The sequence below is a fragment of the Protomyctophum bolini genome (assembly GCF_963924005.1).
Source record: "Protomyctophum bolini genome assembly, chromosome: 21".
Lineage (NCBI taxonomy): Eukaryota > Metazoa > Chordata > Actinopteri > Myctophiformes > Myctophidae > Protomyctophum > Protomyctophum bolini.
The window spans coordinates 25,717,985-25,738,537 of NC_137882.1; the positions used below are offsets into that span (position 1 = coordinate 25,717,985).

The window sequence follows — 20,553 nt, forward strand, 5'->3', positions numbered from 1 at the left end:
TTACAAAGTTCTTGTTTGTCCTCTCCTAGGAGAGGAGGTTTTAGAATGGTGATCGACGTGATGTTGATATTGATGTTCCTGAAGTTAAAAAACGGTGTAGATATGATTGATCCATTGCTCTTTCCAAGTGGCTCCAAATACAGCAGAGCAGCCAACTGTCGATACGGTGTCTTACTGTCTTCTCAAGCCTTCACTGAAACAGAACATGATCATTAGACAGCAGACACATACGTCAAAAACATTATACACCCACAACAGATCAAAGGCCCTACTCACTGATGAAAAGTGTTTAGGTTTTTGGTGGCGAAGAGAGCAAGCGAAGCGTTGGGTTTTACCTGTGTGTGCAGTGATGAGGATTATAGGTGTGCGTGCTAGAGAGACACTAGCCAGAGCCTGACATGGCTGCCCAAGGGAGATGACAAGACAAGCAGAGCTAGCAGATTAGGCCCGCTGGGGCGTAAATAGGATGTGACCTCACAACGTCACAGTCACACACTTCCTCCCACACACATTGTTGGGCCAACAGGATTGGACTGAATCAGACTGTTGTGTACTCTAGTATGTACAGTGTTTGTAGTTGATAGTCTAGATTTACTTATTCTTTCAAAAAGCCAGACAAGGGGGTTGCCTGTCCTTTAAAGTCGGCTGTTTAGCTTAGCAAATAAGGGATCCCAGATAAAGCTTTCTATTTCTCCTTGTTATTACTTAACCATGTAATAAGGATCGGCATTAATAAGCTACTAGCTTCCGCCTAAACCTTTTCGATCATGTCTAAAGAGTTTAATACATGATTCTTGTAATGTTCCAATGGCATAAGATCGAAATAAACTAAACCAAACCAAACCAAACCATTCAAGCTTGACAGCTGCAGCAGCCAGCACATAGGGAAAGTTAGCTGAATTGTGGACCAATCTGGAAAATAAATGCCTATCAATAGCTTTATTCACAAATGTGTTCATAGAGGTGTTGACTTATGTTGACGTCATCACGTGCATGCGTGCACATCTACACACTTCTACCTGAGCATGCGCAAATAAACGTTGATTCATTCCTGGCTGAAACTATCGATGAACCACGCGTTTCCTTGATGTGACCACCATCCACTATACGCTTTATTAATATGGCTAATAATGCAACAGGTGGTTCAGTAGCGAGGAGAATTATGCGTTATGGGAGCTAGACTCTGTTCTTAGCACACATGGAGACGATTTTCACATCGCTGAGAAGGGCCTTAGAAAATATTAGTGAGGGTTGCAGATTGCTAACGTGCTTAAATGCTTTCCCGAGTCATGCAAAGCGTTTGTCGTGCACATCACCCAAACAGATGAACAACTAACTTTCGGTGAGTTGAAGCTGCGGAGCTTCTTGGCCACCGAAAAGTTCAAGACGGTGAGTGAAGACGAGAACAACGTTCACTCAAAAGCACCTCTGCTATTTAAACAAACAAACGTACACTAGTGTTATTGGCACCATCATAGCATAGCACATTCAAAACAAATGAGCAAAACATAATGAAAGACATTAATGCTAAAACAGAGCATTTGAATAAAAGTGTATAAATAACACTAATACATCTTTATTGTAGCCTACCTGCATGTCTTACTTGTTTATATTGCATGTGTGAATAGCCAATGAAACAAGGAAATAAACTTGGCTGGAGCATTATGTATTAACATCCCGATTAATATGTCCATGGATGTAAAGCAAATAAAGTTTGCTTTAATGCAGATTTCTGAAATGCAGGTTCTAAATGTACTGTGAAACAGATGCATTTGATTGTGATCTAATTGTGTTTGATGTTTCGGTTTTTAGAGGCAAAAATGACCTATCTAGTATTAATGATGCGCATTGTGCATGTTAAATCCTTTTGAGAAACCAATGGTTCTCACATTTATTTCAAAGAACCCCGACTTTCTTATCTGACAGAACCGTATTTGATATAACCGCTACTCCGTGTACGCGTTGGTGGTATAGTGGTGAGCATAGCTGCCTTCCAAGCAGTTGACCCGGGTTCGATTCCCGGCCAACGCAAATTCTTTATGCTTATAGCTTGTTAAAATTATACCTGTAAAAGTGTCTATTTGGTTCATATCAATAATTTAGCTGGGGATCCCCTGGAACCAACTCAAGGACCCCTGGGGAATGGGGATCCCACTTTTTCCGCAGGCTAGCAGCATCCATTGAGGAGACTGTAGGAAGTAGGCTAGGCTAACTCGTCTGGAGAGGGGAACAGCTTGCTGGTCTGCACTTAGACATATTCCAATCTGTTGTGGTGGGATTTAAAGGGCTTACCGACATGCATTCAGGCCACATGTCATTAAGAAGCTACTCAAGGACAAGGTCATTTAAGCTAAAAAAAACAAACGTGTCCACTATAAGGAAAGTAAGTTAGTTGTGTTCAAATAAGTAGGCTATATATTCGTTCATGCGATTAAATTTATTAGCACAAACAAACATAGTGATATAGTTCAGACAGTGAGTGGATCTATAGGCTATACTTATCTAAAGCCTAAAATATTATTGAATTCATGAATTATACTTAATAGGAAAATAATAGGCTAGTTATTCCTCAATGGCACAACGACGAAAGTAATACAAATACTCCGTGTAGCCTAATTGACGCTGTGACATAATAGTTCTTCAAGGTTCAAGCATTTTTCTGCATCATTTTCCTCAACTTACCACTTTGGGTGGGGTGTTGTTCTTTTCTTTCCTTAGACCGTTGTCTGGCTGCGGAGATAACCAGGGTTTCTGGAGATAACATAGTTGTAGTCTTGATGAACTGTAGTGTTTAGTGTGTGTGTGTGTGTGTGTGTGTGTGTGTGTGTGTGTGTGTGTGTGTGTGTGTGTGTTAGACTGTCTGCGGATGCGTAGGATATCTTCTCTCCTTGGCAACGTACACACACAAACCCCGCTGCCTAACGACCATGTGAAAGCATGATGCATTGTGAGAATTGTAGTGCTACGGAGAGGTAGCGGGCAACTCTGTGGCGATGATATGGCTCTACCACTAGATGGGGCCACAGCTTTATGATATATGGTCTATGTTTACTTTAGAGGCCAATGTGCTTTGAGCGACGACTCCGAGTGCATATCATAGGTGCACACAGCATGTTGTTGTTGCTGATGCAAAGCACTGTGAGCTTTTTCAGCGCGCAACATCTTCTGAAAATAGGCTTAAATGTAGGGTAAGTGATGTGTTTTGGTTAAAAGGACAGCACAAGATAGTAATCATTGCTGTCATGTAGAGTGTTTGAACAGGGGTCTCCCTAGAATACCGGTATAGCTCTGGTCCATAGCCAATGCTTCTATGATTCTGCCTAGCTCCAGAGCTCAATTCTGCAATTCAGGGCAGAATCATAGAAGCATTGGCTATGGACCAGAGCACCCAAAAAACCTGAACTTTTAACATTCAGTAGATTTTCTGTGGTCTGGGGTTTTCTGGCTCAAACAAGTGCGCTGATTTTCCTGCTGTTTAATGTAAGAGCCAGCAAATCACATATACTGTACGTCACTGTTTTCATTGAAGCTCCAAAGGCTTAAATTCAGGTTTTTAATTTAACAAATTAAATTTCAGGTGGGTTGTCCAGTTCCAATTTTGTCTGCTTATTTCCGTGTGAGTTCTCTCGTGGGCTAGAACACCTTCAAGGACCCCTGGAGGTCCCCACTTTGATAACCACTGCCGTAAGATAGGCTACATAATAGGTACCAGTGTAGGTAAATGTTAGCAGGCTGTCAAGAATGTTATGATAAATGATGGCATAAGTTTGACTAAACATTATTCCATAATTTACACCGCTCTTATTCAGATTATTAGTTTGTAATGGTAATATTATTACCAACTAATACTCAAAATAAGAGTGGTGTAGGTTAGCCAATATGGAACAGGTCTAGCAATAATATGTTGATGAATAACATTGGTAGAATGAAAAAGCACAGTAGAAAGAAATATATTAATGTATTAGTTAGTTAGTTAGTTAGTTGCTGCGAGAATGAGGTCTAGCCAACACCAACTCGGGATTCCTGGATCGCTGCCCTCCATAAATTCCTATCCAACATCAGGTTCTTTATGTTTGTTCCCAAGCTAACCAATGTTCAGTCTGCTGTTTTTATGAACATTAGAGTCAATAAACTCTTCACTGCTCACTGAGGCCTGACTCCTACGTCAATAAATTCCAGTCTGGTCAGGAAGTGTTTTCCATTTACAAGAAAGAAAGAAAGAAACTGGGTTTCCAACTCTGCAATATCCATCCTCTCCATCCATCCCGCCTCTGTCCCATCTATTGTGTGAGTGTCTGTGTGTGTGTGTGTGTCAGACTCAAAGGTGCAGGGGGGGGGAGGGGTCACGTTAAGGAGTGTAATTTCTAAAGAGGATTATCTTCCGTCATTAGTGGGTGTGCCTGCATGCTTGGGAACCACAGAATGACAATGTGGGAGGAAAGCTGCCCGTCACCTACAAGGGACACTCGGAGGGTCCTCAAGATGATTTCTGGTCACTTATCCATCACCTCCTGGATTCTCTCGAAATGGAAAGTTCTTGTGCCAATGTCTTAGTTCTGGCTATTGAAGGTTCCTGACTTTATTAAGTAGTCTTTCCTCCCCCCCCGTCCATCCTGACATGAAGACACGACCTGCGGGCATCGGCAGCACCAATGCCGAATGGATGGGCTCACTCTCTCCCAGGCTGAGTGCCATGCCCCTTAAATACCTTGCTGTGCCGGGTAAGATTCGTGTGAGGTTAAAACCAACTTCCTTGTCCGACTGTTCAGGAACAGTTAGTTCCGACCAGGCAGGCAGTTTGAGTGGACAAGAGCAAGAGGCATTCTATGACTGGCAGCATTGTCTGGGACTATGTTGTAGCCTGCTGCTATCTCATCATCATCATCGTCGTGTCTGTCTGTCTGTCTGTCTCAATCTCTCTCTCTCTCTCTCTCTCTCACAGGGTCCCATGATTCTTTCACCTACTGGGTGGACGTGCACGCTCCCGTGGGTCCAGATCAGAAGGCCTACGTCCAGTACCTGGCTACCTTCTTCAGACAAACGGCCAAGAAGGTTATGGTGAAGTGGGCCATGACGCAGGTAACACACCTTCAGCAGATCCACGTAAGCGAATACCGGAGAACTCGACAGTTTACCAACTCGCCGCAGCAAAAAGTGGAGAGAAACAAGTTTCAATGTCTTCATCGTTATGCTAACATGCTGTCTTCATCAGTATAGTATGTCAAACCCCATGTTATATAGACAAAAAAGGTATCTTTCCTTCAAGTTGTACTGCTTGATTCCAAAGGTGTAAATTGCAGACTTGAAAAGAAAAAAGGAATCCATGGCACTCCGTCTTTGGTTAAAAAGGTTCATATAATTTATTGATTGATGAGCAAGGCAAATAAAACAGGACCTACGCGTTTCGACCAAAAGGTCTTCGTCAGGGTCTATCTGAGATAGAACCCTGACGAAGACCGAGCCTGAAAACTGGCGAGTTCTCCGGTTACCACGTAAACTTGTGGCTCTCAAACCTTTTCATGCCCCAATTAATATGTATTTGGCTACGGACCCCCATCTGAAATTATTTAATGCCCGGGACCCCTATGCAAGATTTGTGTTAACATTTTTCAAAATCTTTCAAAATCTACAAGCTCACAATGTGTCACATCATAATGCGTTGTGAGCATGTAGGTCGCATGTTTTCAAATAAGCAATGTATAGGGATAAAGTGGTGAAACTGATTTTCATGCTAAATTATCAAATTTTGCCGGGGACCCCCCAGAACCCCCATCAAGGACCTCACATTGAGAACCACTGACGTAAACAGCTCTGCTTCCTTCCCAGAAGTGTCTAGTCTGATCAGATGCATATATGTTGTATACTTTGTCAGAACCTGACGTTTAAGGAGCAGCTGGATGCTGGCATTCGCTACTTTGACCTGAGGGTGTCCTCCATGCCGGGGGATCGCGACGATGACATCTACTTCATCCACGGCCTGTTTGGACACAAGGTGGACCTCTACTGATATTTCTATAGCCATCCTTGCTTTGTTTTGTTTGTATAGTAGAAAGTATTTTATTATTAATCACCCGTTCGATGCTGTACATTATCACCATGCATGCATTCATGTGCGCAGACATACTCACATGTGCATTGTGCATGTGTGTCGCATTCAGAGATGACTCAATTACTATCAAGTAATTTTCTGTCCATAATCTGTGATTGGCTTACCTGGCACGAGACAATAGACAGACTGACAGACAGACAGAGTAGCAGTAGCAGTAAGAACCGTGCACAGAGTACCTTAAACCACCTGCTACAATGTCTGAGGAAACCAGAACGAAATTATGTTACTCTTATTTACTGTCCTGTATATAAGATGGATACAACATGTCAGGTTGTGGCCTCCTGGTGGCGCTATGACAGGTCAATGTGAAAAGGGTGGGATATATTCCTCAGCCTATAGTAGAAACGATTTTCTATTGTCAAAGAAAGAGGACAGAATATGTGCATATAGCTGACTTGTTGCTGAAGAACCCTAACATCTCTCTATTTCTCTTTTAAGGTAAGGGACGGGCTGTCAGACATCAACTCGTTCCTGAAGAAACACAAGAAAGAGGTACTTTAAATGTTCCTTTCTATTCTGCTTTCCTTTCTAAACATTTTTTTATACAAAAGTAATGTGGCAGCTACTGAAAATGCTTTAAGTACGTAGAGTCGTTGGTATAATAAACCAAGCTCAAATGCACATGTACATACTCCAATGTTTTCCTTTTTTGCACTCTGTCTCTCTCAGCCAGTAGTGATAGGGACTACATGGGGTAATTCAGAATTGGTGACTAAATCGGGGGAAATTTTAAATTGGTCAGAAGAATTCGAGAGAATAGAAAACAAATACTTTACTGAATGATCAATGATTGATTGACTGACTGTCTGATGTATTCATGTATTTGTGTATTGACTGATTGATCAATACAATTAATTAGCCAATGAATTGATTAATTGACTGTCAGTGGTGGCTTGCGGAGCGGTCTTGATATCGCTAGTTAGTACCCCTGGACCGGCACGTTAAAATTACCACCGCTGAAGTGCCCTTGGACAAGGCATTGAACCCCTACCATGAAATGTTCTATGAGCAGGGCCTGGCTGTAAACAAGTTCTTGAGCTTAGTCCAGTTACCCTGGGTAAACATAGTACCTTTCCTTTCGTCAAGATGGTCTTCCTGGATTTCAACCACCATTATGCCATGGAGGCCGAGCACCACACGTATCTCATTGCCATGCTGAAGAAAGTCTTTGGAGGCAAGCTGTGTCCCGTCAGTCCTGTGGAGGACATAACCCTCAACTACCTCTGGGAGAACAAGTTCCAGGTTCGTGTTCATTTCAGTCAGATATAGACTCACAAATAGATTTAACCAAAATGTATTATAGAATGAGAATACAAGTGTGCATATAATATTTTATCTTGGCGTTCGGCTCTGCTAGATAGATAGAGATAGATATACAATAACAACCCCCCATGGGGAACAGAAATAACAGAGCCCACCGGTGTTGCTGGGGTGGCGGTGGGAGCAAAACAACAACCAGGAACCATATGCAGAAGGAAGGCAGGAAGAAGCATGCAGTCTAGGTGAGCTTAAAATAATAATACCCCGTCCAATTGGTCAGCTGACTGTCACGTGACGTCAGCAATTGACATGTGGGTCTTGCACACTGAATACACCCACGTAGTAATGCAGCATATTATTAACCCCTTGAGTATATGTATGCACCCTTGAGCACAGCATGAAACCCCTCAAGTATATCTAACTGAACTAACTCTGCAAGCTACGTATCATTTATACGTCGAAAAACCCGACCAATGCCAGATTTGTGGGTCCAATGCCAATACTGATACCGAGTCCTAGAAGAACGTTGATTTTTCCTACCAATATTCTGTGTTTGAAAATGCAACATCAATTTTAATTAAACGGCGTTCCGAAATTAAATTTCGGAACGGCGATTATTGAAAACCTTTACAATGTCTTGCCTATAAAACCCCAAAACCAGGTTTAAAGGTGTAAAAAGAAAATATAGCAGATATATGGTAGAAGTGGAGTGGCGTTCCTATACAGGAGATGGATTATACAGGAGATGTAAAATGTGCATGGTCAAATTTGTGGGTATTATTTTATTGCTTTCTCTCCTACGCGGATGTACGCTCGCGCGCACACACACACACACACACGCTTTGCTATTTCTGTCTTTAAGTGGGTAGTTTTCAAGTCTTAGCAGAGGGTGGTTACAAGATTATAATAAGGGTGGGTACTGTAGTTGCTACTGTATTGTCTACACGTGTGTGTGTGTGTGTGTGTGTGTGTGTGTGTGTGTGTGTGCGAGTGCATGTGTGTGTGTGTGTGTGTGTGTGTCAGCAAGTGGTCAGTCAGGTAATCTACCTGTGAGTGACCTGGATAGTAATTACTAATTAGAGGTGAGTGTCATCCCATTAACCCATCTCCTTCCGATAGTCTCCTTCACTCTTAGCTCTCGTCTATTCATTGTTCTCTCCTTTCCCTCTCTTAAAAGGTAGAGTAAGTGATATTGTTTGGTGTTTATTCAAGAGCTTGAGATACAGGTAGACTCATGTTACTGAACAAACCAGCAATGGCAATGAGTCCTTCAGTCTAATGTGTATTTTTCAATCTCTCTATTTCTCTGCCTCTTGCTGTCACACATGCCTCGAACCTATGAGCCACATCTCAAATGCTGTACATTATCATCATGATTCATATGTGCAGCCATACGTGTCTCATTCAGAGATGACTGAATGACTATCAAGTAATTTCCTTACCCTAATCTGTGACTGGTTTACCTCTCATCTACCTACCTTCCTTCTCTCCATCTATGGCCAGGCGATAGTGTTCTACCACCATCCTTCCGCAGAGGGCTGTCCTGTCCTGTGGCCCGGCAGCAGGATCCCTGCCCCGTGGGCCAACACCACAAAGCCCCTCAAACTCATTCAGGTCAGTGTAGGCCTGGCTGTCACCATTTAGGGTCGCCAACTGTCCTTTGAAATGCAGAATCGTCCCTTAAAAAAACCTGAGGCCGACCCTGAAAATCCCTGTTCTGAATCGGTACAGTACCAAGTTAACTCAGGTATATATATATATATATATATATATATATATATATATATAAATAGTAAATCTGTACAATTCAATAAACACAATTACAAATTATTTAAACCTAACTCAAATGCAACACTCAAACGGAAAGTCAGTTTAAAGGTTTATATTGAAAATAAATGCGATGTAATGAAATTCAGCTCATTCAGCTGCCGATGTCTTTCCCACACCCATGGCATCTTTGGCCGGAAACTTCTGGTCCTGCAGCGTTGGTCCCGTCATTGTCACGTTAAAAATGTTGGTGCCGTCTGTGATGTTCGGCCCACCTCTCACCATGCTGCTGGTGTCAGTCATGAGGGAGTCTGTGATGTTCGGCCCACCTCTCACCATGCTGCTGGTGTCAGTCATGAGGGAGTCTGTGATGTTCGGCCCACCTCTCACCATGCTGCTGGTGTCAGTCATGAGGGAGTCTGTGATGTTCGGCCCACCTCTCACCATGCTGCTGGTGTCAGTCATGAGGGAGTCTGTGATGTTCGGCCCACCTCTCACCATGCTGCTGGTGTCAGTCATGAGGGAGTCTGTGATGTTCGGCCCACCTCTCACCATGCTGCTGGTGTCAGTCATGAGGGAGTCTGTGATGTTCGGCCCACCTCTCACCATGCTGCTGGTGTCAGTCATGAGGGAGTCTGTGATGTTCGGCCCACCTCTCACCATGCTGCTGGTGTCAGTCATGAGGGAGTCTGTGATGTTCGGCCCACCTCTCACCATGCTGCTGGTGTCAGTCATGAGGGAGTCTGTGATGTTCGGCCCACCTCTCACCATGCTGCTGGTGTCAGTCATGAGGGAGTCTGTGATGTTCGGCCCACCTCTCACCATGCTGCTGGTGTCAGTCATGAGGGAGTCTGTGATGTTCGGCCCACCTCTCACCATGCTGCTGGTGTCAGTCATGAGGGAGTCTGTGATGTTCGGCCCACCTCTCACCATGCTGCTGGTGTCAGTCATGAGGGAGTCTGTGATGTTCGGCCCACCTCTCACCATGCTGCTGGTGTCAGTCATGAGGGAGTCTGTGATGTTCGGCCCACCTCTCACCATGCTGCTGGTGTCAGTCATGAGGGAGTCTGTGATGTTCGGCCCACCTCTCACCATGCTGCTGGTGTCAGTCATGAGGGAGTCTGTGATGTTCGGCCCACCTCTCACCATGCTGCTGGTGTCAGTCATGAGGGAGTCTGTGATTTTATAGCATAAAACAAATGTTGCAAAGGTTTTTCCTTGGCCTCTAGGGAGTGTGCATGCAAAGTGTCATGCAGATTGGTGCAGTTAAGGTAAAAATGTCAAAATATGCCTCATGGTGGCGCTATAACAGGCCAATCTGGACAATTTGGGGCAGAGGTTCATCATTGGCATCCAGGGGGTTTGTGCAAAGTTTGGCATCGACCGGACGGACGGACACACACACACACACACACACACACACACACACACACACACACACACACACACACACACACACACACACACGGAGTGTGTATATTAATGTATTAGGTTAGTTTAGACCTCTGTCTCGGAAAACAAAAGGCTCAGTGAGGCTTTAATGGTCTCTACTCTTTATTTCAATTACTGGGCTGGTCGTAAGTATTCGTTTGCCGTTTTGTTTCTGGTTAGTTTAGTTCTTATTTTGGTAGTTTATGGCGACATGCACATAGTGCATAGCTCCCCAGGCTCCCCCACTTATTAGTTTACCAGCCCATATTTTTGTTTGTTAGTGAGGATGCCTAGTTAGGTCTTGAGTTTATAATTATTATTGTTTTTGGCATTTATTAAGTTAACCCTTTATTTATTCAGTGTCCCCCTTTGTGGTACATTCATGGCTTTTTTGGGGGTTCAGTTTCTTGACATGTAATGCTGATCTCAATTTTAAATAAATTTGGTATACTTTTGTACACTTTTGACCTGACTTTGTGTCCTTTATTATGTTGTGGCCCTTGGTGTTCGAGCCAATTTTAAAGGGCCAGCCGCTTTGTTTACTAGAAGATACGTCAAAGCCATTAGTGCTGGCCTGCTGACCTCTCTCTGGGTCACAGTGCACGAGAAGTAGAAGGCCACGTGCACGTCGTGCAAGTACATATACGACTCAGCGTATATGTGTAGCACGGCTTGGGTACACCGGCTGTTTTCGCTGGCACCCGCCCCTCTAGACCAGAAATCACACAGGCTGGGCCACCCGCCCCTCTAGACCAGAAACCACACAGGCTGGGGCAGGCTAGAAGGCGTGTTCTCTACTGACTGAGATAACTGATAAGGGACACATTTTGTTCCTTTTTTGTTGGAATCAATCAATAACACCCATCTTACAAGTTCAAACAGCTCATTATACATAGATCTACATTTCCACAGATGTAGTAATGTACTGTAGATTTGACCACAAATTAATAGCAAAAAATCTTAACATAAATGGCTTTCTTACAGTATATATAGTGGCTTTTTGAGGGGCGCTAGCCCCTCCTATACACAGGTTTAATGTTTGTCTTTAGTTCAAAGTTTGTTTTGTGAATGCATTTACAATGAAGGGAAAATGTACGTCATAATGTGTTGTTTACGTCGTATTGTCTCTTTATTGTTAATGGCGTTTAATGTTTGTGTTGGCATCGTTTGTTTTAGATCACCATTACATCACCTAATCAACATGAGATAGACTAATATGTTAGCGCTCCTCACTTCACACGGGTGTGATTTTTAAAATGTATTATCTTCCATAGTTTCTGAAGACCACACTGGATGAGAGGTCCCAGAACGGTGCCTTCCATGTCTCCCAGGCCATCCTCACTCCCAAGGTTCCAACCATTGCAAAGGGCTTGGTCTGGGGTTTACGCAACTACCTTGTGGAGAGGTCAGTGACGTGTGTGTGTATGAGAGTAGTCTGTCCAGCCAAGACTGCTGCCTCCCTGGGGGCAGCGGTGGCCCAACGTTTTGCAGAGCGGTCTTGATATCGGAAGGTCGCTAGTTCGTATCCCCGGACCGGCACGTTAAAATTACCACTGCTGAAGTGCCCTTGGACAAGGCATTGAACCCCTACCATGAAATGTTATATGAGCAGGGCCTGGCTGTAAACAAGTTCTTGAGCTTAGTCCAGTTACCCTGGGTAAACATGGTAACTTTGCTTTGCTTTGCTTTCCCACAATGTTCAAATCGGATGTTCCGCAATCCCACTTCCCGTCGTATCAGTTGCGTAAATTTGTCCTGCTGTAAATCAAATTGGTCGAAGCATACTGTAGCTAATACTTCTTCAAAAAGATATTTTAAAGATATTTAAAAATTTGGAAACTAGCATTGTTCGTTCCATTCATCCAAGCCGGAACACAATCGATTGACTGATCATTAAAACGGATCTCTGGAAATGCACGTGGCCCACCCAGAGTTACAACATGGGTGGGCCACGAATGCTTTTGCGATTTTCAAGTGGGCCCTGGTCCAGAAAAGGCTGGGAACCACTTATCTTAGTTATCTAGTTAGTTATGTAGTTGTTCTGGGGTGCTATCCGTGAGCATCTCATCCACATAATGGCGTTAATGATCGACCCGAGAATCCCCAGTTTAATGTGTGGATGTTTGTCTTGTGTGTGAGAATGAGTTCAAGTCTTCTTAGTTCATTCTGTAACCTGTAGAGGGCAGTAAACATCTTGAAGTGAGAGGATTCCTGACCTAGCATAGAAGAAATCCTGGAAACAAGGGTCTAAATGGATGCATCGAAATAGGGAGTGAGGAGTTAGATGTATCCCAGCAGTTCACAGTAAACAGTATTAACCTACAAACAAACAAAAATAATTCATAGGACAATGACAGTCTTACTTAGCCTACATTACACTATGTCCCACAGCATGTAAAAGTCCCCAAATCTATAAATGTAGACGACCAAACAGCTAAATGTAATTCCACTCTTATTGAAGGGTTTTATTGGAGACACAGTTGTGGACAATACATTTGAGTAGCCTACTACTTTTAAGTAACTATACTGTTGAGTAATTGTTTTTTGCAAGCTGAAGACTTTCACTATTTTCAATAGAAATATTGTACCTTTGACTCCACTTACTACATCTCTAGGAAGGGACTCTTGGGGCAGAAACAAAAATATATTTGGAATCAACCACTAAAGCCCTATTTCAAATATAGTGAACATGCACTGTGAGCTTGTAGATCTACTATTTTATTGCTATATCTTTGAAAATGTCAGAACATTTCTGAAAATGTGCTTCATAATACTTGAGTATACAATACTTTGTCCACCACTGCAGCTAAACCATTTGAACAACTAACTGCAGCTAACATAACTAACTGCAGCTAAACCATTTGAACAAATTCTCCAGTCATGCCGAGCAACAGAACTCCGGAGCAGTGGACATTCTGGCCTAGACGGGAAATGGCCTAATTTTGCACTTCCGAGGAAATGGGATTGTTTATTATCGCAGGATAAACCTTCCGACTTCCATGTTTTGTTCTGAGCGCTGCTATAAGCTGAGCGGAGGGCTCAGGGTTCAGCGCACAACTGATAACGACAGGGCCCTGTGTGTGTGAGAGAGAGAGAGAGAGAGGAAAAAAGTGTAGCCACAAAATGGCCTAATAATGGAATACAGGTTGGACCACGCCATCACACTCATGTCACCATGACTCGGCCATAACCATATAAGGAGTCCCCAAAGCAGCTATACGTCCAAATATGGAGTGTGTTGCATCAATCGCAAACAAATCACTCAGCTCCATATATGGGCACAAAAGGGGCCAGGTCCACATATACAGTCTGAGTATGAAAGGGACAAGAACTGGCAAATACAGAGATCTGCACTTGTGGGCATAAAAGGGACAAGGACTGACAGACACACATCTCCATATATGCCCATATCACTCAGATGGCGGTGCCGTGGCGCCGTGGCGTGGTGCTAGAGGTGAGGGCTGCATAGCGGCCCTGAACATAAAGGGAGCACTGGCGCTTTGGAATGGGGGGTCAGATCAACATATGGAATGAATTCTGTACTGGCCATATATGGAGTGTGTCTTGAGTGTACAGGGTTTGATGAGGTCAGATCAACATATGCAATGTCAGAACAGGTCAGCTCCATGTATGGAGATCTATGGTTGGCAGCAGGGCAGTGTCTTGAGTGTACAGGGTTTGATGAAGGCCCAGTTAGGGCCAGGCCATAATATTCGGGCCTGTTGAGAACTCTAGTATGGAATGTCAGAACAGGTCAGCTCCATATATGGAGATTTAAGGTTTTGAGGTTTGAGGTCAGATGTAGAGTTGCTGGCCAATATTGATGACATCCCTGATGATGTCAAGTGATGTCACGAGGCATGACCATATATGGAGGCGTGGAGTGGGTGACGGACTGACGGGAAATGCACGTTGCCACAGTGGTCTGTCTTTTTATCAGACAGACAGACAGACGGACAGGGAAATTCTGCAAATGTATCCTATATTCGTTATCGCTTCCCTCATTGATTCCTGGTTCAATTTCATTCTGGAAAAATAATTTGCAACAAGTTGTCAACTGTTTTATTATCTTTGAGTCGGAACACTGTAGTAGAAGAAAGGCATGCTGCTGCATGTCTGCCTGATAACATTTAAGTTGAACAAGTTCAAATAAATAATCCTTATCTTTTCCTTATCAGCATTGCAGACGCATGACATCATTGTTTTGCAAAAGTAATCTAAGAGAAACTGATCAGTTCAGTACTATGTTAATTCTCTGAGTGAACACAGCCAATTCACTAACTATTCCGTTACTCGATTCCAATCCCTACAGAAAGATATCATCCTTCTATACTGTACATGCTTTATTCTTTATTCACTGCAGTTAAGAGACATGTCTAGACACTAATGAACAATTATTATTGACCCCTAATCACACCTTCCTTTTTAAAGATGGAGTGCCACCATTTTTTTCCACCCTAAAACATGATCATCAGGTATTATTACAATATAAGGGGGAAGAACTTTCCCCAAAAAGTGTACAGTATTTGTTAAAATCATACTTTTAAGTGGACACGCCCACCAGTTCATTAAGTATGCCTGTATTGCCTGGTGGGTGGTGATGGGTGGTGATCCACCTGAACTGAAGCCGCACCCACAGCTGTACTTGTATGATAAAGGGGGAGGGGTTAGGGGAGAGGCTCATAGTGTGGTGTCATATTATTATTATTATTATCATTATTATCATTATTATCATATATATTACTGTTTACTTCATTGGCCCGTTTGACTGTCAAGGGTTCAGCCTCCAGGAAGAAACCCTAAATACAAAGTTAATACACCATTGCACATAAAAACAACTCCAGGGTGTCTAATGAAGTGCTGTCACCTCATACACCTGAAAAACTGGAAAAATACAAAAATTGTGGCACTCCATCTTTAAGGGAAATCCTAGCTAATGGGTGGGCTGGCCGTCTTTTTGTTTTATTGTCTTTTTGTGGTGGACCACTTTTTAAGGGGCGCTAGGCTAGCTCCTCCAATAGGTGCCTTTCCAAAATTACTTCATATAAGGCCAGCGGGGTCTATGGACTTTTGATGTTTGTTTAGAGCCTAATTTTAGATTCCCTGTCCCCAGCCAAGTCTATGTGGAGTTTAATGTTTTTTAGGGTAAATTAGGATGTAATTCATGCCAGCCAAGTCTATGGAGCTTAATGTTTTTTTAGGGTAAATTGTGATGTAATTCGGGCCAGCCAAGTCTATGGATTTTAATGTTTGTTTAGGGCAGTTATGATGTAATGTTATGCCAGCCAAGTCTATGGATTGTAATCCTTGTATAGGGATGTAAATAACAACGTAAGTTGTCATCTCACTGCTATAAATACATCAAAAATCTGGGCATCACTCACTTCACACGAGTGTGATTTATTTACGTATTTATAATAAATAGCCATTCTAGAATGGCCACAAATAATAGCCATTCTACTTCAGAGGGATGAAACGGGAAGAATGTGTGGCTCCGATACCGGGGCGACCGTGCTTGACCGGCTTGTAGGTGATGGAGAACTCCCCCAGATAGTGACCGCACATCTCGGGCTTGACTTCGACCTGGTTGAAGGTCTTGCCGTTGTACACGCCGACCATGGAGCCGACCATCTCGGGCAGGATGATCATGTCCCTCAGGTGGGTCTTGACCACCTCGGGTTTCTCCATGGGGGGAGCCTCTGTCTTGGCCTTACGCAGGCGCTTCAGGAGAGTCTGCTGCTTGCGGCTCAGGCCGTGGCTCAGACTCCTCCTCTGGCGGGCGGGGTACAGCTCCATCAGCTGCTCATAGGACATGTCCAGGAGCTGGTCCAGGTCGACACCTCTGTAGGTGAACTTCCTGAAGGTACGCTTCTTCTTGATCTCTGTATCGGCCATCTTGACGGAAATGCGGGGCGGGAAATGCCACAGAGGAAGTTATATCGCTGTCCTTGCTTCCAAATTCTAATTTTAATTCCAATGTCCCTGTAACGTATCTTATATCCTTTCCTGAAAGATGTGATGTCATACTGACAAACCTTTTATGGATTAGGTTGAAGACTCTGACACATTCCGATCTGGCGTCATAGACGGTATACTGTTTACACCATATATGGTGCCATCCTGTCAAATGCACATACCTTTATATGGAGATGCACATAATGGAGTCAAATGCACAGATGTGTGCATAGTGCATAGTGGCCCGAAACCTCTAGTAATTGTAAAAGTCTGAACAACTTCTTCTTGGCACTGAACAACGGCTATGATATCTTCCAGTCAGGATTTCGACCTCACCACAGCACTGACACAGCTCTGGTTAAAGTATTCAATAACATCCACTTAAACACGAACAGTGGCAGACTTTCAGTGCTTTTTTTGACCCAGTTTATTTTAAGATACTACTGTTGGCTTGCTGATAGCAGAGTGGTTAAGGCACATACCACATCTATCTATAAATGCACCACATCTCTGTCTGTCTGTCAAATTCGACGCAGTGTCGAGTCAGTCGGACCCACGGTTGTCTAGAACCGCCACAAAAGGCCTCTACCCAGACTCTGCACAGGGCCCCTGCCCAGTGCCCAGGGTCCATATATGACACTGGCCTGTTCTGACATCACAGCACTCCATATTTGGGCTTGCCTGACATCACAACACTCCATATTTGGGCTTGCCTGACACAGAACTCCATAGATAGGAATAAAGGGACACAGAGAGACAGATACAGAAATCTCCATATATGGTCATAAAAGAGACACCGACAGATATTGGAATGGGTACTCTGACACGGGTACAACGGGTATTGCATATAGCCGGGTGGGGCATGGATCTGCAGACTCAGTGCTCTGCTTTCAATTTGTCAAATTATGACAGGCAATTCCTGCTGTCAAAATATGACCCCCCCCAGTCAAAAAACACTTTGTTTGAAATAGACACTCATGCTTTCTACGGTGTGATTTGGGGTCCTAAGGATGAATACAAAATTAATATCAACATCTTAAAACCAAAACCATCTTGTCCCTATAACACAAACATTAAAATTTAACTTAATTAGTTTGTTTTACATAACCTAATCATAGCAACATGAGTTAGAGACTTTAATATACTAGAATTTCGCCGGCCTTCGGCCGGCGAATCCTAGTTACATTGCAGCACAATATGGGAAGAAGGAAATTGCGAGTTGACAGACTCCACTTCATGTTTCAGCTGTGTTTTTAAACTCAGTAGTGTGCCCTGCACATGTAGTAACGGATGGGTTATAAATTATTATAATAACAGAAAGTGTTTTTTATTTCTCATAAATACGCAAACATGGTGAAACAACTACAGTCACAGAGAGCAGTGGCAAGGTAGCTGCTGCCTGCTAACGATGCAAACAACAGCCTTGCCTGTCGTGTGTGTGTGTGTGTGTGGGGGGGGGGGATAGCACTAATTTTCGACATTTTACTGTGTCATAAATATTTACATCTGTAGCCTATATTGTGATGACATTTGACCGTACATTTGACTCTTGTGTTATATTCTTGTGAAATATTCAGTAAAGTATTGTGGTGAAATATTCACCCCAAGTTGATAAGATATGCAGAGAATATAATACCAAGAAGCCCCAGTTTGAAATGCATTAGGCCACAGACCCCCATTTGATACCATTTGCTCTCTGGGAAAATCAGGGTCCATTTGGTTCCATTTGTATGCTCTTGGAGTATGATGACTGTGCTAACAGTATTATCATCAAATATGTCTCAGTTTGAAGATTCAAAAAAACATATTTCATATGTGTGAGCTTGTAAAGTCGAACGTTCAACCTAGAGACAGTGTTGCCAAGTCTGATCATTATAAGCTACTTTGGACTTGTTTATCTATTGGTAGTCCTTGACATGGAAATGTTTGAGTTCCACTGCTCTGAAACAACATTAGACAACAAAGTGTGACAGTCAACACTATAATTGATTATTTTAAGACTAATTTCCGGACCATTTCTGATTTACCTACTTTGAACTGGCCTATTAACATTTTAATAGACCTGGTTGCTTGTTTCACTCTCACATCCACGATATGTGGCAACCCTGGTCCCTGGTTTGTTTTGCGTGTGGATGTTGTTTTGTGTTGCTTTAGCATCTTTAGCACAGTATCTATCACAGGGTGCAGCAGCTGCTGCTGTCATGAAAACGCAAGTTTCTGTCCCAGAAGCTCACGTTAGGTCTGCGCACACTGTACGTTGCTATGGCAAGCTGTCATCAAATGCTGCTAACGTTGTGGTCAGCACTGTTAGCATGTGTGCTATCAGGCAAAAGCTGAGATAGATATAAAACTACTGGCCAAAATGTCATACAAAACACAACCCCTCAAATCGGAATGTGATTGTGACCTACAGACCATCATGATTTGCTTGCTGGACCTATAAATAATTTATTTGCATTAAATTGCCACTCGCCTTAGCCTGCATGCCTATTCCTGTGTGTCTCTGTGTGTGTGTGTGTGTGTGTGTGTATGTGTGTGTGTGTGCGCGTGTGCGCAAGACAGACGTGCGTGTGTGTGCAGGCTGAGAGCTGCTGACTGTGATTGACGTGTGAGCTGGATAAATCAGTGAGAGTTGGAAAAAGCGCACGCAGAGCCAACTCGCAGGCAGTGCCTCAGGCCAGATGCCTGAGAATCGGCACAGGATTCTCTGGGTCACCAGTGTTGGTGTGACACACACGGCTTCCACATTTAGCTTCATACTGGGTGAAAGTGGCGTTCCAAAAATTATTTTTCCCCTCGGAATTCTTATTCACAATGAGATGGAGTTGAGGTGTTTGTGTTTGCTTGCTGGTGCTATAATTAATGTATTTGCATTAAATGTCCACTCGCGCATCGAAGTAAAAAGCAAGATGGCCGATTGTGAGACTGAAAAGTAGCTGTGGGGGCGGGCCTGGAGGGCCTATGAGAACACGGAGAAGTGTTGCCAGGTTTGCAAATTGTAAGCGAGTTGTAGTGTGTGCAAGTAGCCTGGTTAAAAGGCCTTGTTTGTGCCGCTGTTGGGGCAACAGAACATGTCGACCAGTTTCTGTCAACCGCTTTTGGTCAGGTGACCAACTCCACAAATGTTAAATTAGATTAGCACCCCTCACTTCCCACGGGTGCGATTTCTTTTAAAGATACTTACTGCTGTTGGTTTATGAAGCATTTGATAAATTGTAGGATCTTGTTCTATATCATGTACCATCCAGAGCTCTCATGTCATCTGAAATGGGTCAGCCTTGTGTCCCCAGAATCACAACTAAACGTGGCGAAGCTGTGTTCAGTTTATATGCTCCACATGTACCTGGACCAAACCCCCGAAAAACTGGAGGTCTGCTAAAACTTGGCTTGAATAAAAGCGTAATGCATCTCTTTGTGCTGCTGCCTTTCACTGTGTTGTTTAAAATCTAATATTGTATTCTTATTTTTTAATTTTACTTTTTTATTTTGTATTGCACTCTAACTCCTGTGCGTCATAATGTCTTAATACTATAAAGCATTTAAATGCCTTGCTACTGTCTGTCTGTCTGTCTGTCTGTATACAGTATAGCTGTAATTCACTCTTCCCCTCTTCCTTTCTCTTTCCTTCTTCATTCCGTCTCTCTTTCGTCCTTCATCCCCCTCTTCCCCTCTGAACCAGGAACCTTCCAATCATCATGTCGTGGGTGGAGGACCAGCGACCCGGGCTCAACGGGGTCAACATCATCACCTCTGACTTTGTGGACCTGACCGACTTCGCCAACATTGTCATCAACCTCAACAAGCTGCTGCTTTCTGAACCCACGTGATGTATCTCAGCTCCACACCAGGGCCTATACGGTGTCTCTCTGAACTCACTTGATGTATCTCAGCTCCACACCAGGGCCTATACGGTGTCTCTCTGAACTCACTTGATGTATCTCAGCTCCGCACCAGGGCCTATATGGTGTCTCTCTGAACTCACTTGATGTATCTCAGCTCCACATCAGGGCCTATGCGGTGTCTCTCTGAGC

At 43.4% G+C, this 20,553-nt stretch overlaps 2 protein-coding genes across 2 annotated transcripts; one reads left to right on the forward strand and one right to left on the reverse strand.

Annotated features, from left to right (window-relative positions):
• Positions 1-4,618: 4,618 nt before the first annotated feature.
• plcxd2 (phosphatidylinositol-specific phospholipase C, X domain containing 2) lies at positions 4,619-20,349 on the forward strand (the record flags this gene model as incomplete). Its single annotated transcript, XM_080793807.1, has 8 exons — positions 4,619-4,721; positions 4,943-5,079; positions 5,873-5,992; positions 6,548-6,601; positions 7,196-7,351; positions 8,873-8,983; positions 11,842-11,972; positions 20,202-20,349. The coding sequence occupies 8 exons, from the start codon at positions 4,619-4,621 to the stop codon at positions 20,347-20,349; spliced, it is 960 nt and encodes a 319-aa protein (XP_080649933.1).
• LOC308336356 (small ribosomal subunit protein uS19-like) lies at positions 16,025-16,473 on the reverse strand (the record flags this gene model as incomplete). The annotated part of the gene is made up of 1 exon (XM_080793712.1): positions 16,025-16,473. Exon 1 carries the CDS (start codon positions 16,460-16,462, stop codon positions 16,025-16,027), a length of 438 nt encoding a protein of 145 aa, XP_080649838.1. The 5' UTR covers positions 16,463-16,473.
• Positions 20,350-20,553: the final 204 nt, after the last annotated feature.